Below are 26,044 nucleotides of genomic sequence, written 5' to 3' on the forward strand. Positions count from 1 at the left end.
AGCATACAGAAACACAAACTGACAGACACACTGCGAGGAGCGTAAACTGTGACAGACACACCCTGCAATAGGAGAGAGTACATACAGCATACAGAAACACAAACTGACAGACACACTGCGAGGAACGTAAACTGTGATAGACACACCCTGCAACAGGAGAGAGTACACACAGCATACAGAAACACAAACTGTGACAGACACACTGCGAGGAACGTAAACTGTGATAGACACACTCTGCAACAGGAGACAGTACACACAGCATACAGGAACACAGACTGTGACAAACACACTGCGAGGAACGTAAACTGTGATAGACACACTCTGCAACAGGAGAGAGTACACACAGCATACAGGAACACAAACTGTGACAGACACACTGCGAGGAACGCAAACTGTGACAGACACACTCTGCAACAGGAGAGAGTACACACAGCATACGCGAACACAGACTGTGACAGACACGCTGCGAGGAACGCAAACTGTGACAGACACACTCTGCAACAGGAGAGAGTACACACAGCATACAGAAACACAAACTGTGACAGACACACTGCAAAGAACGTAAACTGTGATAGACACACCCTGCAACAGGAGAGAGTACACACAGCATACAGGAACACAAACTGTGACAGACACACTGCGAGGAACGCAAACTGTGACAGACACACTCTGCAACAGGAGAGAGTACACACAGCATACGCGAACACAGACTGTGACAGACACGCTGCGAGGAACGCAAACTGTGACAGACACACTCTGCAACAGGAGAGAGTACACACAGCATACAGAAACACAAACTGTGACAGACACACTGCAAAGAACGTAAACTGTGATAGACACACCCTGCAACAGGAGAGAGTACACACAGCATACAGGAACACAAACTGTGACAGACACACTCTGAAACAGGAGAGAGCACACACAGCATACAGAAACACAAACTGTGACAGACACACTGCGAGGAACGTAAACTGTGATAGACACACCCTGCAACAGGAGAGAGTACACACAGCATACAGGAACACAAACTGTGACAGACACACTGCAACTCGAGAGAAAACACAGCTAATATGAACACAATTAAAGACACACACAACCACAACTGGAGAGAGTGCACACAACGTACAGCAGCATTTGCAGGTTAGATGGTCACGCAGTTCATAGTAGCAATGAATGCACAATTAAATTATAAGGCATCACACTGAAACATTAATTGTTAAAGACGAACACAGCAACAGATGAAGGCCACACAGTTCTCCAAATTAGCTGAGGATACGCCTGCAAATACAGCTCTGAGATATTGTAACCAGATGTAGGCAACACGTGCTGACGTCACGACCCATGGCTGTGAGCAGTGGCTATACACACACAATGCTAGCCGCTGCACGCACTTGTCATATCAAATCTTTGTTCAGCTGTTCAGCATTTGGCAAAAGGCTTTAGGATTCATGTTCATTTGGCTCTCTGTTTATTTATTACATTTGGCTCATACTTCTGGATGTGCTTGGATTAAAGGTGTGAATGATGGGAGCTGTACCACCAGCTAGATTCTGGAGTTAGATGAAAGCGTGTGGCCCTTGAATGTACATAACATTCTAAAATGCGCATGTGCGTCACACCACGCGTGGATATCAGTATTATGTATAGGACCATAAAAAATTATAAATAAATTACCAAAAATGACATAATTGAGCAGACATCTGAATTAAGGTTTATCTTTTTAGGTGGATTTACAGAGAAAAACGGAGGAGAGGAGCCAGCTACTTGCGGAATACAAAGTAAGATTCATTTCAGTCTAAAAATTCAAACATTAGTCACATTTACATTTATAAAACATAAAAAAAATGAACCTGCTTTCCTTTAATAAGTTTAATCCTGAATTGAATTTTGTTGATTTATGTGTTGTTTTTCTGTACTTTTCGTACTTTTAGTCATCACATTCTGCGATCATTCGTGTTTTAGGCATGACACCACTACATGTGATATTACTACAATTTCATTTCACACACCCTGTTCTTGGAATTTGTGCTCTAATATATTAATAATATTGCCAAGGGATATTTAATTCTAAATTCTGCTGCTTCAGTTGTATGTAAAGTTTCATTTATATTTGTAGCGCGGTTTTTGAATACTCTTGTGTGTTTAACTCTAGTTTTTTTTTTTTTAAATAGTCATGTATAGGCCTCTTCTTATTTTCAGTCGGCATTCGCTAACGTAAATGCTTTAGTTGTCATTAGTTGTAATTTCTAGATAAATACTTGAGATACCAAAATGTTTTTTTTCTCCTGTTCTCATGGCAACTATATCTGGCTGCTAGCAAGACCTTCCATCATTGACAATGCCTCGTCCTTTGACTATTTTTAATTCTCTGGTCTAATGCCAATTAGGGGACCTTTCTACTTCTACAGTATTTTGTGTCATTGTGCAACCTCCCTCCTATTACAAAATACTATTTTAGTATAACGTAAATAGATTATAGTATTATCATTTTTATTCCATTTGCCAATAATTATGACTTAACCCCTTAAGGACACACGACATGTGTGACATGTCATGATTCCCTTTTATTCCAGAAGTTTGGTCCTTAAGGGGTTAAAGGGAAACATAGATATCATTGCAACAATTATCATTATGAAATAAAAACAGAAAACAGAAAATAAAATGTAATTATTATATGCATTTCATTTTATGTGTGAATACACATATATAGATATTTATTTACTTATTTTTAAAATTCCTCAATTTAAAAACACTTAAAGCATATTAAAATGGAATACTGGCGAACTCAACAATTCAACAACCTCCAAATAGTGATGTCCCGAACAGTTCGCCGGGAACCGTTCGCCGGTGAACATAGCGTGTTCGCAGTCGCGAACACGCACGATGTACGGTCCGCCCCCTATTCGTAATGGAGGTGGGAGGGTCTGGGAGGGAGGGTCTGCTGCTGATTGGCTGGAATGTTGTCAGGATCGGGACAGGGATCCAACACGCAGAGTACAAACAGTAGCCAGATACGTATACCGGACCTTAGAATGGCCGGACTAACGTAAGTAGTACAGTATAGAATGGTCAAAGACAAGCCGAGGTCGAGGGTAACAGAAGACAGGTAAGCGAGAGACAAGCCGAATCAAGGGTAACAGAGATAAGCAGAGTAAGGTAAACAAGCCGGGTCAAAACCAAAAGGGATAATAGAATACACAAGCACTGAGTGACTAGAACAAACTAGAACCACGACAGGGCAATGAGCTAATGAAAGAAGCTCTGTTAAATACCCTGTTCAGAGCAGTAACCACGCCTCCAAGGCGTCTTGATTGGTCCTGCAGCAATTGACTGACAGGTCGATCCGGGGGAGTGTCCTGATGACTACTTCCTGCCTAGATGCTGTAAAAGGCAGTCACTCCCTCGCGGCCGGCCTAGCATGACCGGATAGACCGCGGGGAAGGGAGCCATCAGGCCGTCTGGATGGAAGAACAGCTAAGTCTCTACCTCTTTCGGAGGTAGAGACCACAGGTACCCTGACAGTACCCCCCCTCTCAGATACGCCCACCGGGCGGAATGAACCGGGACGAGATGGGAAGCGAGATACGCCCTGCGGAGACGGGGAGCATGAACATCCTCCTGAGGTACCCAACTCCTCTCCTCAGGACCATATCCCTTCCAATCAACCAGATATTGTACTCTCCCCCGGGAGATTCGAGAATCAATAATAGAGTTAACCTCATACTCCTCCTGACCCTCCACCTGAACGGGGCGAGGAGGGGCTATTGTGGAGGAAAATCTGTTACATATGAGTGGTTTCAGCAATGAAACGTGAAACGAGTTCGGGATGCGTAAGGTATTAGGAAGAGCTAAACGATACGCAACTGGATTGATACGGGTCAGCACCCTGTAGGGTCCAATATAACGAGGAGCGAACTTCATGGATGGCACTTTTAAACGGATGTTCCTCGTGCTCAGCCATACCCTATCACCTGGAACAAAGACCGGAGCCGCCCTTCTACGTTTATCAGCGTGTTTCTTAACCAACATAGAGTTGTGCACAAGGATTTGTCGAGTTTGATCCCACAACTTCCTCAAATTGGCAACATGAACATCAACCGACGGCACCCCCTGGGAAGGAGAATCCGAAGGAAGAATAGACGGATGAAAACCATAATTCATGAAGAAGGGGCTTGAATGAGTAGAATCGCAAACGAGATTGTTGTGTGCAAACTCCGCCCAAGGAATCAAACCGACCCAATCATCCTGGTGTTCAGAAACAAAGCATCGTAAATATTGTTCAATTTTCTGGTTGGTACGTTCAGCAGCTCCGTTAGACTGAGGATGATAGGCAGAAGAAAAGTTTAATTTAATACCAAGTTGAGAGCAGAAGGACCTCCAAAAGCGGGAAACAAATTGGGAGCCTCTGTCCGATACAATTTGAGAGGGTATCCCATGTAGGCGAAAAATCTCCTTAGCGAATATCACTGCCAATTCGGGAGAAGACGGGAGTTTAGGCAGGGGAATGAAGTGTGCCATCTTAGTAAACCTGTCAACCACGGTGAGGATAACAGTCTGTCTTTTAGAGATAGGTAGATCGACAATAAAGTCCATGGCCAAACAGGACCATGGTTTTTCTGGAACCTCCAAGGGGTGCAGGAATCCACATGGAAGCGTATGGGGTTGTTTGGTTTTAGTACAAACTTCACATGCAGCGATGAACTCCTCAATATCCCTCCGTAAAGCAGGCCACCAGAAGTCCTTAGAGATCAACGCGTAAGTTTTGCGAATACCAGGATGTCCCGCCATCTTGCTATTATGTAAACACTGTAAAAGTTCCAGTTGAAGAGCAGGAGGAACGAAATGACGGCCCGCAGGAGTCTGTTTAGGTGCTAGATGTTGCAACTTAATGATCTCGGCCAGTAATGGAGAATGAATCCTGAGATTCGTATTAGCAATGATATTGCATTTCGGAACTATAGAAGAAAGAACTGGTTCAGGTACAGTAGAAGGTTCATATTGGCGAGATAATGCATCGGCTTTAGAGTTTTTAGAACCAGGTCTGTAAGTCAGTACATAATTGAAGTGAGTCAGGAATAAGGACCAACGAGCTTGTCTAGAGGATAAGCGCTTAGCCTCCCCAATATAGGACAAGTTTTTGTGGTCCGTCAAAATCGTAATAGGGTGTAGGGTCCCCTCCAACAAATGTCTCCACTCCTTTAAGGCTTTAATGACTGCTAACAGTTCCCTTTCCCCGATGTCATATCTGCTCTCAGGCCCAGAAAATTTCTTAGAGAAGAAACCACAAGGGTGTAACGGTTTATCCACCCCTAACCTTTGAGACAGAACAGCCCCAACTGCTGTCTCAGAGGCATCGACCTCAAGCAAGAAAGGCAGAGTCGTATCAGGATGGACTAGAATGGGAGCCGAGGCAAAAAGTTCCTTGAGAGTCTTGAAAGCACCAAGAGCTTCCTTAGACCAGAACTTAGTATTAGCCCCTTGTTTGGTCATATTGGTAATAGGCGCAATGATAGAGGAGTATCCTTTAATGAAGCGCCTATAGTAGTTGGAAAAACCAATAAACCTTTGGATAGCTTTGAGTCCTTTGGGCAAGGGCCAGTCTAAAATAGATTGGAGTTTTACAGGATCCATTTTAAAACCCTCCCCAGAAATCACGTATCCAAGAAAGTCTACCTGAGACTGATCAAAACTGCACTTCTCCAATTTGCAATATAGGCCATGTTGCAGCAGCTTGTGTAATACCTTTCTGACCTGTCTATGGTGAGTCTCAATCTCCTTAGAGTGTATTAGTATGTCGTCCAGGTAAACAATAACACAATCATGCTGAAACTCCCTAAGTACCTCATTAATCAAATCTTGAAATACTGCAGGCGCATTGCAGAGTCCAAATGGCATAACAGTGTATTCGTAATGGCCATACCGGGTATTGAATGCCGTCATCCACTCGTGACCTTGCTGGATTCTCACCAAATTGTAAGCCCCTCTGAGATCTAACTTGGTGAAGATTCTGGAGCCCTTAAGACGATCAAATAACTCGGTAATCAGTGGGATAGGATAGGCATTTCTGACAGTTATTTTATTCAAGCCTCGGTAATCGATACATGGTCTCAGCGTGCCATCCTTCTTCTTCTGTGCTGTCTTTCCTCCTCAGAGAGGCGGGTATACCCTATCTGCATAGGTTCAGTAAACAAAGATATCGTGGAGTCAGGACTTGGAAAAGCGGGAGCTAACCTAAAAGAAGGTCTCTGGTTCCTCTCTCGAGTGTTCTGTCTCTCTCTTAGACGTTCATCTATACGAGAGATGAACGAAATTAAATCCTCTAAATTCTCAGGGAGTTCTCTGGTAGCAACCTCATCAAGGATTACATCAGATAGGCCATTCAAAAATACATCCATATACGCCTGCTCATTCCACTTGATTTCTGCCGCCAGAGACCTGAACTCTAGTGCATAATCCACCAGTGTTCGGTTCTCCTGTCTCAGGCGCAACAGTAATCTGGCTGCATTAACCTTTCTACCTGGAGGGTCAAATGTTCTTCTAAAAGCAGCTACAAATGCGTTATAGTTATACACTAATGGGTTATCGTTCTCCCATAGTGGGTTGGCCCATCTCAGAGCTTTCTCAATGAGTAGGGTGATAATAAATCCTACTTTTGCCCTATCTGTAGGATAAGAGCGAGGTTGCAATTCAAAGTGGATACTAATTTGGTTTAAAAAACCACGACACTTCTCAGGAGCCCCACCATAGCGTACTGGGGGGGTAATGTGAGAAGAAGCACCCACTGTGGCTACCTCTAGACCTGAACCGACAGGAGAAACAGGGGTATTACGTATCTCCTCTGGTGGGTTATTGGCACAAGCTAATAGAGCCTGTAGCGCAAGCGCCATCTGATCCATTCTGTGATCCATGGCTTCAAACCTAGGATCAGGAGCAGCCAGCTTACTGTTTGTACTTGCAGGATCCATTGGCCCTGTCGTAATGTCAGGATCGGGACAGGGATCCAACACGCAGAGTACAAACAGTAGCCAGATACGTATACCGGACCTTAGAATGGCCGGACTAACGTAAGTAGTACAGTATAGAATGGTCAAAGACAAGCCGAGGTCGAGGGTAACAGAAGACAGGTAAGCGAGAGACAAGCCGAATCAAGGGTAACAGAGATAAGCAGAGTAAGGTAAACAAGCCGGGTCAAAACCAAAAGGGATAATAGAATACACAAGCACTGAGTGACTAGAACAAACTAGAACCACGACAGGGCAATGAGCTAATGAAAGAAGCTCTGTTAAATACCCTGTTCAGAGCAGTAACCACGCCTCCAAGGCGTCTTGATTGGTCCTGCAGCAATTGACTGACAGGTCGATCCGGGGGAGTGTCCTGATGACTACTTCCTGCCTAGATGCTGTAAAAGGCAGTCACTCCCTCGCGGCCGGCCTAGCATGACCGGATAGACCGCGGGGAAGGGAGCCATCAGGCCGTCTGGATGGAAGAACAGCTAAGTCTCTACCTCTTTCGGAGGTAGAGACCACAGGTACCCTGACAAATGTGTCTGCTGACCGTGAGGTACAGGGTCAAAGTTTACTCAATGATGATGAATAGGGGGCAGACCGAACATCGCGCAGTTCCCGGGACCTCCAAACCAATGTTGAAAGAATAAAAGTGCCATTGTGAAGAGTGCTTTTAAATCTTTGTATGAATGGATGAAATAGTCTAATGTGTATCTAATTAATTTGAATTAAATTGATCTTGTCCCTTGCAGAAAGAACTTAACCAAAAGGATTGGCTCTTACAACAAATGCAAGGGAAACTGGATGAAGCTCATCGGAAACTCTCTGAAGTTAACTATCAAAAGGTACATGGAATTATCTCAATCGTTTACGTTCTATCAACGTTTCATTGTGCGAGTGGTCAACGTTATACGAAATGCACATAATTCTGGGAATATTCCCTAATCCGTGCCCATTAGTGTGAAGTTGGCTATCAGCATAGGTGATAAGAGTTGTAGTGAGTTCTATTTTGCAACACCGAGCCTCGGAGTTTAACGTATACTCCGTGCAACTTTCTTTTTGTGCGTGGAAATCTCCAAACTACAACTTCAGGCTCGTCAGCTGACTCACATATAGCTTGATCTACAGGGCAAAAGCACCTAGTGTGGATTTTTCTCTCAATAACTTTGTTTAAAATTTACTTGTTTTTATTATCTCTTGTCTTGATTTCCATTTGCATCTTGCTTACAAAGAGACAATCTGTTTTAGCCTCTTTGTGCTCAGCAGGGCTTTACACCAGCAGAGACGCACCTGCCCCCTCCCTTAAAACAAATGACTCATTCACGGGGATAGGATGGATGTGTGAAAACACTTCTAAAAGCCCAGATTATTCAGAGTTAATTTACATTGTATTTAATGATTACAGTCATATGGCAAAATATACACCATAAAGACATAGCATCTGCTACCAGAATTCCCAGCCAGCATCAGAGAGATGTCTGATGATCAAAGCAAACTGTCAAAATTCTTAGTCCAAGAATTATTATTATTATTATTATTTTATTATTGATATAGCGCCAACAAATTCCGTAGCGCTGTACAATGGGTGGACTAACAGACACATAATTGAGATCAGACCACTGGAGGTACAGGAACAGAGGGGGTTGAGGGCCCTGCTCGATGAGCTTACATGCTAAAGGGAATGAAAGAGTTCTGGAAAGTATCAAATACAGAAACAGGTGAAACAAGAATCTAGAGGTCACAGCCGGCTGGTCTTCAGACACAAGCACCCAGAATGCCTAAGCACTGGCCTGAAACGGACATGAAGATGTATAGAGACTGGATCATGGCGAGAGGTGTAAAGCTGTTTAGAAAGCAGTTATAGCTGTTCACACTGTGCAGCAAAACTTCCCAAGAGTGCCTGTTACTTTGCTGCTTATATAAGTGCATTGACTAGCGAGGTTAATGCATTGCTCTGTGCCCTCATTATTGCACCCAGTATGGGTGCCAACAGCAGGCCTGGGGGATGGAGGTAAGCAGCCCTGACAGAGGGACACTAGGTGGGAGGGAATATATAACGATGCTGGATAATTGATTGGATGTAATAACTTTTGACAGTGGACACAGTAATCTTCTTAGTAAATAGATCTTCCCTCCATTAGGTGGCATTAGACATACCGTGCCTCTTACTCGGAGTGTGTTGGCAAATTGCCATTATTTTCTTTCTACAATTAAATATAGATGTCAAGAATGTTCCAGATGGTGCTTTACAAAAACAGATAAATTATTCATTCTGTGTTTGTTTATTTCCAAAGGGATTCTTACTAAAAGTATAAGAGAGTAACAATGTTAGGTTACCTAAAAATGATAACTTTTCCCTTTTTTTCTTGAATTATTGTATTTCTAGTCCTTAGTGCTAAGATTTGTCTTCATGTTCACGATGTGTTCATTTCCACGTTTGTAGTATAATCTCCCAGCCTGGCCTTGCCTAATTAAAGGTTTCCATGGTCAATAGAATGTACGGGATTCCACTGATGTCTCTCATTGTTGACTGTCTACCTGACTCTGCACTCTCATGATATCTGCCTGCACCAACCCCTGGGCTGTTTAATGATTTCTGGTTTCTCCTTCATTTGACCACTCTCTCTCTCTCGCTCAAGACTCTGTCTTTTCTTTTGTGGCCAGGGAATATCCGTTCCTCCCTCGGGCCTCGGCCTGTGGTTTGTCAGCAGTGTCCACAGAAACGGTAGCCTTTGGGCATTGGCAACTCTAGGAACAATATATAGGACGGCGCATCATTTGTATATTTGCTGTCTTGCTGCGCAGGACATGTGTAAGATGTATTTTTTTATTGTTTATTCCTTTTTAACGTGCAATATTTTTTAATTCTATTTTTTTTTTCCCCAGAATGACCTCCAGAAAGATTTAGATCACAGGAAGGCTCTTTTGCAGCAGTTTATGAGCAGAGAAGACGAACAGGTTATTATTTTGTTCTGTATTTACCTATTAACATTACTAACTACCGGTAACCCTGTGACACAGGGAATATCACTTTAAAAATGTTACATAGTTATAAATAGAAGATAGGCTGAAAATAACTCAAGTCCATCAGGCTCAATTCTTCACACTCCACTGTTTTGGGGCTGGTCTTCCACAATCCAAATTTTTTTTTTATGAGTAAATGATGCATCATGTGACATTCTTTTGCTTAAAGGAACACTCCAGACCCCTACAGCACTTTAACTTGCTGAAATGCTTTTTATGTAAAAAATGCAGATTTCTATAAAAAATTTTAACTTTTATAATTATATATATTTAAATGTGGATTTTCTGGTCACTGACCATGATATAAATTCCAGCTATTTTCTGATTGAGTTAAACTCACAGGAGCAGGTTGGAAACATAACTTCCTTTTTTTTTTAACTTTCCCGACAGCCCCGTGACCTCAGATTTGCCAATTTGTATTTCTCACTCACCGTGTTACGTTTCATTGTGCGTGCTGTGTTTCTACAGCTCTCAGATACAGATCTCAGATACAACTCTAATAGATCCAGATTTATAATTCCCAGTGTTTTTGTTATTTTGTAATATCACTGTGGAAGGAATCCGGTTTTTACCATCATTCAATGTTTCACACTGCCACTTTCATTTATCAGGTCACCAGCTACATCAGTCACCCCTCTCAGACTAATGGATTCTTGCAACCAGCAAGTAAGGGAGTGTCACGGGACCCGGTGCCACAGAGAACGGTGGGTACAGCAGTAACAGAGTATCACTTGCTTCAATGCAGATGTGTTTTCAGATATCGTCTGTTTACCATAATATAGCACGTTAAAACTGTCTACTACTGAGAATACTGGGACCTGGTTAGATATGCATTGGGTATGTGTGTGTGTGCGCGTGTTTTTTTATTTTAGTTATGACACTGGGTATTGGTAGATTTGTAACACTGCCAGAGCATGTTTGGTAACTTCTCCTTAACATCGTTTTTTAGCTATGGGTTAAATCATTGGGTCACATAATGCATATATCTCTGTTATGATTGGGCTTCATTCAGTTCATGATCTTATTATTTCCCTAAACCTTATATTTTACATATTTGGGTAATTGCATTCAGTTATATTTTACTCTGAATTCTGCCTACTGGGAAACCTCTCTGGCTACATTTAATTAATAATACATCGATCGCACATTCTGAAGTTTAATTCTCTAGACAGGGTTAGGCAACCTTTATTCCAGATGTTGTGGGGTACTTCTCCCATAATAAAGCAATGTTTTCTTTATTAATGACGTGTGATTCACGTGTCAGTGCAATATAACTCCTCGTCGAATGCATAAAAGGCCTGTTTTATTAAGAAAAAAATAACATATCCAAAAAAAAGATGTCATCTAGTCCACCAGAAGAGAGCAGCATGACAAGTGAGGAGATGGAGTGAGGGGGGGGGGGGGGAGGGGGGGCTGGGGGTCCACCCTTTATAATTTATTTTGTATATAATTTTTTTTTGTATTGTTAAAAATAGAAAATTGGAATTTTCACTGTGTGCAGATGATCGCCACGTGCCTGCATATCTCCGATATCTCCTTTCATGTACTGCCAGGGATATTTTATTTTTGTACTTGTAGTTTCGTTGTTCTTGTGTTAGAATAAAGGTTAAGGCACTCCAAAGCATTGCTTAGGTGGTATCTTGCTTACCAGGTGTATAACAGAAGAGGGGTAGGTAACCTTTGGCACTCCAGGTGTTGTGGACTACATCTATCAGAATGCTAGCATCAGGGGAGATATAGTCCTCAACATCTGGAGTGTTGAAGGTGTCCGATGCCTGTTATAGAAGGTAAAACTAAGACCAGCAATCTTTAACTTATGCTTTGCATCAATGCCTCTATAACCCACTTGTTCCACTTACTGCTGTGTCACGATATCACTAGAAAACGGAAAGAACTAGACGGTCAGATCTAATGATGGTATTCTCCATGTTTGATTCTCCATCAATGAGTTACATATTTTGTAATGACAGCGGCACAAGAATGAAAGTTAGCCTGCAAAGTTCACAGATGTTGCCATCTAAACTGCGTGGGTCTGAAGTGAAACAGATAGGAGGGTTTAATATTGAAACGGAAACTATAGGCACCTAGACCACTTCATAGCATTTGAGGCGCTTCCTGGCTTTTCACAGAGTTTAACTGCGAGAAACGATGCTGGACGTCCTCATGCTTTGCATAAAGCCCTCCAGCTTCTTGAAAATCCCCATAGGAAAGCATTGAGTGAGTGCTTTCCTGAGGGGCAGACCATACGCTCGCCGCGCATGCATATTATGTTCGCTGCATCTCTGACATTGGAGGAGGCAGAGAGTGATCCAGCGCTGAGGTCCCTCTGTGCTGGAATCAGGTAAATGTTTAAGGGGTTGTTTACCTTTTATTTGCTGGGTGGGAAGGGGGTGCTGGAGCAGATAGGCACTATATTGTTAGGAATACAGTGTTGTATAGTGTTCCTGTAAATAATACTAATAATGACAGGAGGTCCTTCAGTACTTTCACCTTTGGAGCCTTAGTAACGAGTGTTCTCTTGCAAACAATGTTTAATTCTGTAGTTTGTATCTGTGCATTTGCATCAACTCCTTTCATTCTGCTGTTTCTCAGGCTAATGATTTGCAGTTGGTACGGGATTCTTTACGTAGCCTTAGGAACAGCTTCAGCGGACACGATCCCCAGCATCACACAATAGACAGCCTGGAGCAGGGGATCTCTAGCCTGATGGACAGACTGCATGCCATTGAGACCCAGAGGAGGCAAGACAGGCGGGTATGTGCTGAATCCCAAGCTGACACAAATACTGGGCATCTGGAAAACCGATAAAATCTCACCTTCTTGGCTTGAAGGCCTCACAGAATCTGGTCTAAAGACATCCATTACTGACTAGCTCTTAAACAAAACTAGACATAAACGGCTTGATAATTGTGGAGGTGATACGTTGTATACAACAGCTTCAGCAACTTCTTTCTCATAAACACAATTTTTTTTTTGTGTACATTGTAAAAATAAGAATTGCAATTTATAATGTAGTTTATTTTTAATAACTGGTGTGATCCTCTATGTCGCCCAAATAAGATGTAATATTTAAAAGTCCAACCAGTCTAGTTAAAATGGTTCCACAAATGCTAACGTTGTCCGAAAAATGGGCTAATTATTATATATATTTTCAAGTAAAGATTTCTATAATTTAAAAGAACTTGTAGTAAAATGATTTAACTGGTCCAGGATTTACACAACAAAACCCTGAAGCACATTTGTAACAGGACACAAACGGTTTACAGCCGCTATACAAGCATGCTGACCTTATTCTCTGACCTGTAATATGTATTTCTGTTGTCCGTTGCGGTATTCTAGGCTCGGGGAAAGATGTCTGGAAGTAAAGGAGTGAATGAATACAGAGATTCCTGGCCTCCCAACTCCAGTGAGTGGACATTTTGCTTATTCTGTTACTGTTATACTGTTAGAGTCTTGAAAGAATACGTTGTTTACGTTGATCTGTGCATATCTATGTGAGTCTTAAAGCCACTATTGTTTGCTTTATGTGATCAATTGCTTCGAATCTGCTTATAATAAAGTAAATATATTTAATTGATTGGCAACAGTATATTTTTGATGATGGGACATTATGTCTTCATTCTTTGGCTCATATAAAGTAGAAATACGAGGTTGGACCCCCTCGAGGTCCTTTAGAAAGTGGATGTCTAATTGATTGCAGTTAATTAGCATGGCGAATATTATACCACAGCGTAAAGCGCTGCTTAGTTATCCTCCACATTACAGCAACGCTTGGTTTCATTTATTATACATACTGTTAAGGATGCTGTTTTTATGATTTCGGTTTAAGTTGTCCATTTTTAAAATTGTAATAGTACAATCTACTTATATAGGAAATATTAATTTAACCACTGGTTTGTGAATGTATCTATATTGTGTACTGTATTTTTCTTTTTTAGAAATGCCTCACTCTCAGAGCACGCCTGTGATGGGAAGCAGCAACTCTGGCACTAAAGTGCTCTACTTTACGGATCGCTCACTGACACCTTTCATGGTCAACATCCCAAAGAGGTAATACTGATTCATCAATCAGTAAAGGGGCCTAGATTCACCTTTCGTATGATGCATACATAAATTTATATTAAAATATATTCAGAATTCTATACTATCCAGATATATGTAGTAAGTAAGAAATGCATGAGCTCTAGATTAAAGAGGAGGTGTCTTTAATTTTATATATTTATTTACTATTATAAATTGTCTGAATATGCTAATTATTTTTTAGTTTAAATGCAGAAACAGTTTTCATGAAGTAGGGAGTTCAATCTTTATGTGCTAGTGTTGTTTGTTTTAAAGGGCCACTGTAAGCACCATAACCACTTCAGTTTATTTGAATAGTTAGAATGTAAGAGGGCCGTCAGTACCCTCAGCCTTTTCTGAGATCAGATGGGTCCTATTTTAATTTATTTAATTCAGTATAGTATATATTGTGTTTGTGAAATCAAGAAGGTGGTCAAAGACCTGTTAAGAAAAATGTGGAGTTATTTGTTAATGTATTTTGCTTGATAAATGTTTTCTTGTGCCGAGTTCTTCATGTGATTTTTCCTATTTCCAGGCTGGGAGAGGTCACACTGAAGGACTTCAAAGCAGCAATCGACAGAGAAGGTAATCACAGATACCACTTCAAGGCACTGGATCCGGAATTTGGAACTGTCAAAGAAGAGGTAGATACATCTGGAAATCTGTTTTCCAATTCAGATTCTATGAAATAAAAAAAATATCCATACTAATGGAAAATTAGAAACATTTGTTTGTAGTGGAAATATTCAGTGTTGTTGACCCCTTGATAAAACTTGCACATAGTTACAGAGGTTTTAACCCTTCAGATGTAAACATAGCAGTTTCAGGGAAACTGCCCTGTTTACATTGCAGGGTTAATCCAACCTCCAGTGGCTGTCTTCCTGACAGCCGCTAGAGGCGCTTCTGCAACGCTGAATGCGAAATTCGCATCCAGCGTGCAGAACGTCCATAGAAAAGCAGTAAGAAATGCTTTCCTCTGGACTGTTTGAATGCGCTTGCCGCGCATGTGCATTCCGCTCCACTTGGGAGCTGACTTCGGCAGGGGATTAAGGTAAGGGGGATTAAGCTCCCTCGGTGCTGAATTAAGGTAAGTAACTGAAGGGGTTTTGACCCCTTCAGCGCCAAGGGAGGGGGGACCCTGAGGGTGGGGGGTCCTAAGGATGATATAGTGTCAGGAAAACGAGTTTGTTTTCCTGACACTATAGTGATCCTTTAACTTCTTACCAGTAGATTTGCTCATTGTGCCTGTGTAGGTTTATCACATTTAACAACTTCAATTACCAAAACTCTCGTGGCTTTCTGTTTTGCCATAGGTGTTTCATGATGATGACATCATTCCAGGCTGGGAAGGAAAAATAGTGGCCTGGGTTGAAGAAGACCACGGAAGCAGTGGAAATTAAAACTTTTCCCTAGATGTAGGAGACGTGCTCATCATCTTGGACGTGGAAGAGAAGTTATAAAAAAAAAAAAACCTCCATGATACGGGTCAGGAATATTTCTCATGCTGCCAAAATAGGTCCCTGTGGGCACCGAAATGAATGGAACATTATTTATACTAAAGAAATGTTAACGGGTCTGTAGCCAATTATTGGTGGTACATCGAGAGCATCTGTATTGGCAAGAAGAATTTTGGACAACTAACTAATTCTTTGGGATTAGCTTCTTCATGGCTTGAGGATGTAAGCAGCCTTACATTGTGTAAATATCCTGTTGAAGAAGATACAGTATTTTTTACAAGGGACAAATGGTCTTAGTATTCTCTGAATGGAAGGAGCATGTCTCATCTGCTATAAAAAAAACAATGTGTACGAACCTTATCCAGGACAGACAATCCTCAAACAAGGTCAAGTATTACCTTAAATCTCTTTGGCTGCGTGTACGTTTTGAAAAAGGAGATCCCAGCATTACCTGCACAGGTTACAATTTACTGGATCCACGTATGACCACGCACATTTCCAATACTGCAGACAATTCTGTAGGGATTTGGTGTAATTTCCCATGCACTGTGCATAATAATGATTATTTATAATGTACAGTATCGATGATACCAGATACAGAGGGAAGTACTAGGTTTCTTTTACCCGTAAATAATTTAATTATTGTATATTTTTACTGATTCTTCCTCCCCCCCCCCCCCACCATCAGATTTAGATAACCTGTAACCAGTCAAATTGATACAAATCAAAACTATATATAGGGGGTTTATAATCAATGAAATGTAGATCTGCCAGTTTGTTGGGTAGAACACAAACTTTATATTTTTATATTATTTATAAAATATATATTCCACAGCTCATAAACCTGTAATACTACTCAAAAACACTATATTTACGTACAGTGGGTAAATGAAACATGCAATTTAAACTCAAGAACTAAAGCATTTTTTAAAAATCTTTATTCAAACATTTTATAACTTGGATTTAGGAAATATAGAAAATACAACCAAATTGGCAGACATTTTCCCCCACAATGGTGCAATGCAAAAAATGCATTTTCGATGAATATTTGTCTCTCCAGTTTTTCACAGCTTAGTACATTTCCCTTTTAGCATGTAAATGTTTAATGTATTGGTTCCACACAGTGTACATAAAGGGGCAATGTAGATTTTGATTAGGTTGCAAAAACAGAGGTTCGGTATTTTCCCAAAGACTCTATTTACTGTGGTTTAGTGTTCTCTAATAATTGGGGACAACATTTAGATTTTTTGTTTTAGACGGCTGTTAGAGGTAAATTAACATACAAAGTCCCCTATATTACAATGTACTCAGATTTAGACATTTCCTAATTCTGTTCTAGCGAGGATACTGACAAATTCTGGACCTTTAAGAATTGGATTGAGAACCATTTTCAAATAGAAAAAAAAATAATTAAAGCCATGCTACTTACTGTGAATCAACTGAGCACTCTGAGTATGGATTAACTATAAAAAAAAGCAGAAGTAAAGACATACCAGTATGGGATTTAACACAAACCTCAATTAAAGGATCACTCATCTCCACTCCCCCCCAAATAAATAAATGAATAAAAATATCACTATATAGCAGATATATCCCAATTAAAACATGCATGGATTTAATTGTTATTTTTTTCATTGGGGTTATATCTAAAAACAGCTTGCAAAACCTGCATTTTCTTTGTCTAAAGCCTTTGCAAGCCCTCCCCTTCTGATCCTCCCCAGACTTTCTGTGGCTGTCCAATCACAGACTTCCCAAAGCAGCTCAATGAGAAGTCTTTGTAAGGCAGGTGCTCTGGGCAATTGCTGCCTCTTGAGTTTATCTCCACTGAGCTATCCAAACCAGGAAATAACAGGACTGGTTGTCTGATTGAACACTGGGGGGGTGTAACAATGCTCATTTCTAAAAGTGCCAATTTCTACTGAAATCTGCACTTTATTGAAATCTGCAGTTTCCGTAAAATGAAAAAAAAAAAAAAAGAGGACACTCTCTTCATACATAAAGCACTTCAGCACTTCGGGTTTGTAGTGTTGCTTTAATCTAAAACGTAAGTTACAGTTGATCAGTTCCATACTAAATAACCCATCGCTGGTGCCTTAGTTATTCATTTCAATATATTTTTTCAGATACTGAAAATGTTGTTACTCTACCAACCACGGCACAGTAACCGCACATTATCCCCAAATGCTGCTGTGTACGTAGTTCCTGATTGGCTCTGCAATCCGCAGTATGTCACCCACAAATATGAAACCAGAGAGACGGTGTCTATGCTAGTGCAATCTTTGCTAGAATTAGCTCGAACTCTCGGACAGCAATTAAAACAAACACTGTATTATAGCCGTGACACGTTGTTCTGTAGCTTCTAACAAGACACCAAATGATATCTCATTCCATTGAAACAGAAAAATAAAAATGGGACAATAGGAAACAAAATGTCTCACAGTTTATGAGCCACAAAATTCTGGTATTTTTCTGAATCTGATCGTATTATTATTTGGATGTTACTTTCCCAGTCTGCTACCTAATAAACTACCTCCACTGTCTCTCCTATATGCTGCTTGAACATGTCCATCAGCTTCATAACATATTCCTTACTTTACCCTGTAAGTCAGGGGCAGGCAACCTGCTGCACTCCAGATGTTGTGGACTACATCGCCCATAATACTCTTACAGTCATAATGCAGGCAAAGAATCAAGGGAGATATGGTCCCAGCATTTGGAGTGCTGAAGGTTGCCTAACCCTGCTCTAAGTGCTCCTTAGTATATGATGTAAGTTCACCACAAGAATATATATTGTTAGTGTTATAATTGATAGAAATTTATACTCCTCGTAGTTAACTGTTCCCTCAACTGTCTCTTATGCAAATCTCTTCTAACTGCTGCTATTAGTGTTACCTTGTATCCCAACAGAGATCAATCTACTGAACATTACTGTACATCCCATACCAGTCATGAGAAACTCATGTTCATCTTAAGGGTCGTATAACATGAAAGGGGAAACACATGTTATTTAACGAGTGCCCCCTTGATACATTTGATGCATATATAAAAAATATAGATTAAAATGATCCTGTTGTAAAGGCTCACAACTCAGCAGCCCCACCTAGTGTCTAAAAATGGCAGTGCATATGTTTGTTCTATAGCAAGCATGCCAAACTCAAAGGCTAGCACGGGCCAAATAAACAAAATGTAAGTTTACGTGGACCGCAAAAAAAAAAAAAACACCTTTAATTTTCATAGAAACTTAGGTTTATTTTGAAAAAGTACAGTATAAAAAAAAAACAACAACAGCATGCCCCTCTACTAAACCACACCCCCCCCCCCCATATACTAAATCCCAGTCTTCCCCCTACGGTACTATCGAGAACCGAGTCAAATTCTCCCAGCTAACCTCCATTCCATTGGAGGAGTTCAATTCTTTCCATGCATGCATTTTCGTCCCCAGTGCTCCTCTAATAAGAGGGTTGGGTAGGATGTTTAGAGGCATCCGCGTGACACTGCGGGTGGCCGATTGAGCGGCTTTGTGGACTTGATCTTGGTGCTACAAATAAATTGTATTTTGATTTAAGAGGGGGATTACATTTAAATAAAGAGGTGAAAACTATAGCATTAGGAACACAGGCTTGCATTCCGATTGACCAAAAACATATAATAGTTTATTCACTAAACACCGAATTGTAGGGAATTGAAGGCACAAATAGTCCAGCTAGAGCGGAATTAAAGAATTTTTCCAAATCCATAATTCTAGCCCAAATTTTACAATGTGCTTGCAAGTTAAATACAAACCAATGTTTAGTAAATAAAACCATGGACACGAATATCACCACACAATGTGTTCTCTGTTTGAATTCTTGTTTTTATGCACATGATTGTACGCTTCTTATCTCTGCTTGCAAAACAGCAAGAAAAAGGATTTCGATGCTATGTATCCTTTTACAGCAAACCCCAGCCGAGGTAGCTTGTGAGTGCATTTAAAATAAAATATGTTAAAGTCCCTTTAATTCTTCTGTAACTGCAGCAGCAATATCACTCCGCACAGAACATTGAATATAGAACTTTCTAGACATATCTCAGTCTTGCTACAAATCAATCACATCTAGAAAATATTTGTTCATATCAAGGAAAGGTGCTGATGCAATTAAATATAAATGATTTAAAGAAACCCTATAGTATTAGAGATACAAAACTGTATAGTATAGTGGCTCTCTGCACGTCCCACCTCCGCCCACCCTCCTCTCTAAAAGTGGTATGTTTTATATTGCAGAATTAAGGGACAGGGACACTGCACCCAGACCACTTCAATGAGATGAAGTGATCTGGGTGCCTATAATGTCCCTTTAACTTTGTGACAAAATGACACAGTGGCTAGTGATGTTTCTCTAAATCAGTTATACTAAATGTTTTTCATGCACCACCAGATGACTGTGACACGTATACTATGATATTGCCCCAATCACGTCTTCTGTACATTGTGCAAGGATTCCAATTAGCAACTAAATATAATTAACCTTCTGACCAAACGTTTGATCTTTTATGCAGAATCCTGTGTACCTGTCTCACTTCCTTGGTTAATGACAAATGTGTCACATTGGCAAATACTCAGATGCATCTTTCAATTTGTCATTTATTGGGGATTTTAGCACAATATATAGATCGAGATACCATTCCTACAGGCAGCTGGACTTCTCCTACACTTATTTTTGTGGATGACAGAATTATTTTTAAATCATTATCCTTATTAAAAGATCAAAAGTTGCATATCTTACAGTGAAATGATAATGATCTATTTACAATGAATTTGTTGTAGATTGGAGATTATTTCTACAGAGCCAGCCTGACTTTAAACTTGATTAAAAAATGATCAAGATGGGTAATGTGTGCATTTTACAGTACTTTATATTTTGGGGTATCTCATATCTTGGCTCTTATCATTAATTGCCATCAATTCCGTTTTTTCCCTGAAACAAAATGACGGCCAAATTCCACAATAAGGCAGCTGTGTGTGACAATGTATTTCGAAAGCCAATTAAATAATAAATAAAAGTGAAATTGGTGAATATCCTTTATGTTAACTGATCGTGGAACGGTATATTTTTATTTCAAAATATCCCAAAGTTACAATGTCCCGTGTTTTTGTTACAGGACTCACTTTGAAACCCACACCTTAACCCCTTAAGGACACATGACATGTGTGACATGTCATGATTCCCTTTTATTCCAGAAGTCTGGTCCTTAAGGGGTTAAACAGACATTCAACACGTCTAAAGAAGGCCTTATTGTTACTGCAAAATATGAAATGCAAATATTTTGGTTTATCTTTTTGTCCTTTAACTTGATCTATACTATTTTCTAGAGATGTTGGGTTATGTTTCTCAAAATGTTAATGAAATCTGATCTGTAAATCTGTATATATATGTATATCGGCAAAAGGAATTCTGTTTACTTAACCTTTCTCCTTGTGTATACCCTATTTAAAAATTGCCATTTCTTTGTTTGTAGGTGTGAATGTAGGCTGTGTTTATATTTTTTCAAATGTCACCTGCCTTTTTGGGGCAGTGAAATGAGTCAGTCTTCATTTTATAGTGATGTATCATGTTTGTACTACGATGTAATTATTTAAAGTAAAAGATTTTCCAGAGTTCTGTCTATTTTTACACGGTTAAAAGTCTTTCAATTGTCATAACCATCATTAAACCAAAATTTTCTGTATGCTGTCTGTAGGTTTCTTACATTGTTCAAATATTGCCTCGCGTTCATACAAAGGAAATTCTACTAGTAATTTTATTTTGTTATGAGAAATTAGCGTCTGGTGAGAATACTATCGATGTAAATACAAAATGAGGTTATATGGTAACCCGCATTATGAGCTATTCTCTGTAAATAAAAAATAATGAATATCACATTTAGTGTGCTGCTTCGTTTATTTGTTACTAAATATGAATTTAGCAAGGTCCCCAAGGTCAGGACGCAATTTATTTTTTATTTATTTTTTTAACAATCATCTCTAACAAAGATATTTTTTTTAGAATTCAGTATAATGAAACGTAAGAGTGAATCACCAAGTTAATTTTACAATCGAAGAATCATAAGTCACAGGACCAGTTACGAATTTTGAAGATGAATAAAAGGTAGCCAAGTCAAAGCAATGTATGTATTTTGTGTGTCTGTTAAATAGATTATTCACTAATGTGAGATTTCTGGGGAATTCAATGAATTTTAAATTTAGGTGCAAACTATGCAAGAGGCTACACATTCTCCAAGTCAGCTGGGCTTCAATTCTGAAGTTCTCTTTGATTTCAGTTTGAAATCCCTTTGTTTATGAACCCTAGTCACACCTCCCTGCATGTGACTTGCACAGCCTTCCATAAACACTTCCTGTAAAGAGAGCCCTATTTAGGCTTTCTTTATTGCAAGTTTTTTTAATTAAGATTTTCTTATCCCCTACTATGTTAATAGCTTGCTAGACCCTGCAAGAGCCTCCTGTATGTGATTAAAGTTCAATTTAGAGATTGAGATACAATTATTTAAGGTAAATTACATCTGTTTGAAAGTGAAACCAGTTTTTTTTCCATGCAGGCTCTGTCAATCATAGCCAGGGGAGGTGTGGCTAGGGCTGCATAAACAGGAACAAAGTGATTTAACTCCTAAATGACAGTGAATTGAGCAGTGAAATTGCAGGGGAATGATCTATACACTAAAACTGCTCTATTTAGCTAAAGTAATTTAGGGGACTATAGTGTTCCTTTAAGCTTTAGAGACTAACCCTGAGTGTGTTAATTGCATATATGTATTATTATATTTGTATCCTACTTTAAAACACACAAACATTTTCATAAGCTTAGTATGCAGAAACACACAAAAAAATGTATTTTACACATATAATTTATTCACATTTCTTACACATTGTATGTGGTGACGTACATCCGTGCCTATGAAAGGGACACTCCACTGATCAAATACAAAATGAATAAAAATCACTGTTTAGTAAATATACCCCACATGAAAACTTGCATGACGTTCATTATGTGTAAAACAAACAATGTGTATGTGCACCAACCACAGTGTAATAAGTGCTCAATTTATATCAGCAGAAAGAAACTTCCCTGTACAGGATAAGGTTCTCAACAATATCCCCAAATACTTCCTTTTTGTCTTCCAAAAAGTATAAGCAAAAAAAGGGGGGATGATCTGCTGAACCAATCACAAATAAAGCAACATAGCGTATAACTGTGTATATAAACAGATTATAGGAATTGCATTTACAAGTTATAAAATCATCAGTGTAGTCCCTCTATGTCACCACCAGGGGTCCTGCTCGTTTCATCCAGAGAATAGGACTTCCTCAGGGACTTGCGTGGTGTATAATGAACAGATACAAATTAACATAAAATGAACAATAAAATTCCCCTCCCTCCCTAGTCCTTATAAACATCCCTCAATGTCCACAAGATAAATGATTTTCCGCAGGTGTTTTCTTTTTCGGGCAAATCCTGTGATGTCATCGTGTGCGCCATCCCTCGGCCGGGTGCTGTGATGTCATCGCGTGCGCCGTTTCTTTGCCGAGACCCGGAAGTCAAAACTTGTGAATGCAATTCCTATGATCTGTTTATATACACAGTTATACCCCATGCCTTTCATTATGCATTTTTCATAGGAGTTATGTCTAAAAGTAGCTTGCAAAAAACTGCATTTCTCTTGTCTGCTGCCTCTGCAAGCCCTCCCTTTCAAACCCTGCCCAGACTTTCTGTGGCTGTCCAATCACAGACTTCCCAATGCAGCTCAATGAGAAGTCTTTGCAAGGCAGATACTCAGGGCAATTGCTGCCTCTTGAGTTCAGTGCAAATAAGCTAACTAAATGAGTAAGTAACAGGACCTGTTTTCTGCTTGAAAAGCCAGGGGATGTAAGTGGTATAATTTATAAACGTGGCAATTTCTATTTAAATCCGCCCTCACACAACCTGTCATATATAAGTTTAGGGAATATGAATGAAAGTGTCAGTTGTAGAAAGGCATTTTTTATAGAACGTATTTCTTCCATCATTAAGAACGGAAAAAAAAACGGTCATTTGCAAAAGGATTATGTGACCATGTTAAATATCTGGAAGAAATACAATTGTAACTTCCTCAACATCGGCAGCAAGTATGCAGGTGATCCACCCTGCTCTCATACAGTACTTGCTATATCTCGCAGTGATTAAGACATGGTGTCTGCTTTGAATTATGCGATACCGCATGCATTATTTGTGGGTGGTAACCAGTGCAACAGCCATATATGTAAATTAAATACATACAAAAACGATGTGGGCACCAGCTTGTCGAACATATAATAATAATAACTAAACAATTCTGAGATCTTTTTTGGATCAATCAAAAACCTAAAAATGTATTTTGAAAATGGTTACTCCAGGCCATAAATTGACAACAAACACTTTACATATGTCACTCAGGCATATATCTCCTTCTGTTGGAAGAAAGGAAACATGATTCATTATTGCAGAGAAAGTCTTCTGGTGGTGAGTCCTGCACAGGGGTAGGGCAAAATACCTGCATTTTCAATAAAGAACCCTTATAGAAAAAAAATAATAAATAAAAGGTGTTAAACACCTAGTGCTCCCATAGTGAGTGAAGTGTTAATAAATAAAGAACCCTTATAGAAAAAAATAATAAATAAAAGGTGTTAAACACCTAGTGCTCCCATAGTGAGTGAAGTGTTAATAAATAAAGAACCCTTATAGAAAAAAATAATAAATAAAAGGTGTTAAACACCTAGTGCTCCCATAGTGAGTGAAGTGTTAATAAATAAAGAACCCTTATAGAAAAAAATAATAAATAAAAGGTGTTAAACACCTAGTGCTCCCATAGTGAGTGAAGTGTTAATAAGGGTTCTTTATTTATTAACACTTCACTCACTATGGGAGCACTAGGTGTTTAACACCTTTTATTTATTATTCTTTTCTATCTAAACTTGGAGTTCTATTGGTTACTTTTTTGGCAAGGGGTAATCTGATGTACTTGAACTTCAAACTTATAGGGACAGCTTAAAACACCCATGAAGGTGTTTATTAGGAATTATAGGGGTTTATTAGTCAAGTGCCTCTCCTCCTTTCTTGTTGTTTAATTTATTCCTAAGTTTTTCATTAGGCACTATACTCATATCAATAGCTGAGGATGATGAGAGTTGCCTAACAATAGAAGCCTCTAACTACCAACTGTGGTTGACCCTGGTTGATTGATGAATTGCTGCCCTATTAAGTTTTGAAATATCTTTATACTTCCTAATTGAATTGCCAATCCATGGATGTGTTCTATAGTCCTTTAGTATTTTTAGACTACAATAAACCCCTTCCTATTTAGTAATTATTCCTACTGCAAGTGCCTGTTTGTTTAATTACCAATAAAGCTTTCAATATTTGATTTTCTATTGGCATGCTTTAGGATTAGATACAATTGCTATTTGTAGCACCTTTATATTAATTTACTCCAAGTTTATTCTCCAGAATTAGTTAAATTTTTTCTTTTAAGTGTCCACTGTAGACTTTGTAAAAAAAAAAAAAAACAGATTTTGCGCCTCATTAGATTGGGGACTCCTTTAGTTCTTTACTTCTTTTTTGTAATATATTGGGTTCAAGCCCTAGGGTGGAACTGGTACCACCAACTCTGACCACTGTGTGGCTCCCTTCACTTTTAGTGAAGATTGCTTTACATACAGTCTCTTATATTTTCTTATCTATTTGTATTGGGATCTGTTGACACAGTAGCAGGCAGGAATTGTTAGCTCAGCACTGTGTGGGTTTGTGTATGGCTGCTGCTCCACAATCTCAATGTTCTCAAGGCCTGGATATTTCCAGATGGAGGTTGCAGAGATATCTGATGTCACACTCAGAACTCCAGCCAATAGAACATTTTTTATCATATCCAGATATCACAGTCTGGTTTAGGAAAAATCCAGTACCACCTAAAGCCATGTGGACACCATAATCTACAACAATCACAAGATGTATCAATATACACATTTGTATATTGTGTTTCCGAATAAACTTGTATTAAGTAAAGAGTTCAGCCTGTCCAGATGAGACATAATTGAAAAAATCCAGATCAAATCTTGACAATATCTTATGCACAGTTGTTTAACCAAGTTAGTCATACATATAGTCATGGGGGAAAAAATGTACCCTCTTTGAATTCTATCGATCTACATATCACAACATAATAACCTTCATCTGTTCCTTAGCAGGTCTTGAAATTAGGTAAACACAACCTCAGATGAACAATACATGACATGTTACACTGTGACATGATTTATTTAACAAAAATAAAGCCAAAATGGAGAAGCTGTGTGTGAAAAACCACGTACACCCTTTCATAGGAATTAAGAGGCTATGAAGCAGACAGGTGCTGATAATCAAATGTCCTTGAATAATTGATCATCAGTAAGTGTGACCACCTCTATAAAATCCAAAGTTTTAGCAGTTTGTTGGTTTGGAGTATTAAGGTGTTAACACA

General features: G+C 39.4%; 1 protein-coding gene across 1 annotated transcript in view; it reads left to right on the forward strand.

Moving 5' to 3' along the window:
* The window catches only part of DIXDC1 (DIX domain containing 1), a 77,762-nt gene extending 60,808 nt beyond the window's left edge, over positions 1-16,954 (forward strand). Inside the window, exons 12-20 of the mRNA XM_063436376.1 lie at positions 1,725-1,778; positions 7,757-7,849; positions 9,891-9,962; positions 10,640-10,732; positions 12,621-12,782; positions 13,368-13,434; positions 13,967-14,078; positions 14,623-14,731; positions 15,401-16,954. Of these exons, the coding sequence (XP_063292446.1) occupies positions 1,725-1,778; positions 7,757-7,849; positions 9,891-9,962; positions 10,640-10,732; positions 12,621-12,782; positions 13,368-13,434; positions 13,967-14,078; positions 14,623-14,731; positions 15,401-15,487 (849 nt within the window). The 3' untranslated portion in view covers positions 15,488-16,954. The remainder of the gene's footprint in view (positions 1-1,724; positions 1,779-7,756; positions 7,850-9,890; positions 9,963-10,639; positions 10,733-12,620; positions 12,783-13,367; positions 13,435-13,966; positions 14,079-14,622; positions 14,732-15,400) is intronic.
* Positions 16,955-26,044: the final 9,090 nt, after the last annotated feature.

Source organism: Pelobates fuscus, chromosome 11 (assembly GCF_036172605.1).
Source record: "Pelobates fuscus isolate aPelFus1 chromosome 11, aPelFus1.pri, whole genome shotgun sequence".
In the NCBI taxonomy this organism is placed as follows: domain Eukaryota; kingdom Metazoa; phylum Chordata; class Amphibia; order Anura; family Pelobatidae; genus Pelobates; species Pelobates fuscus.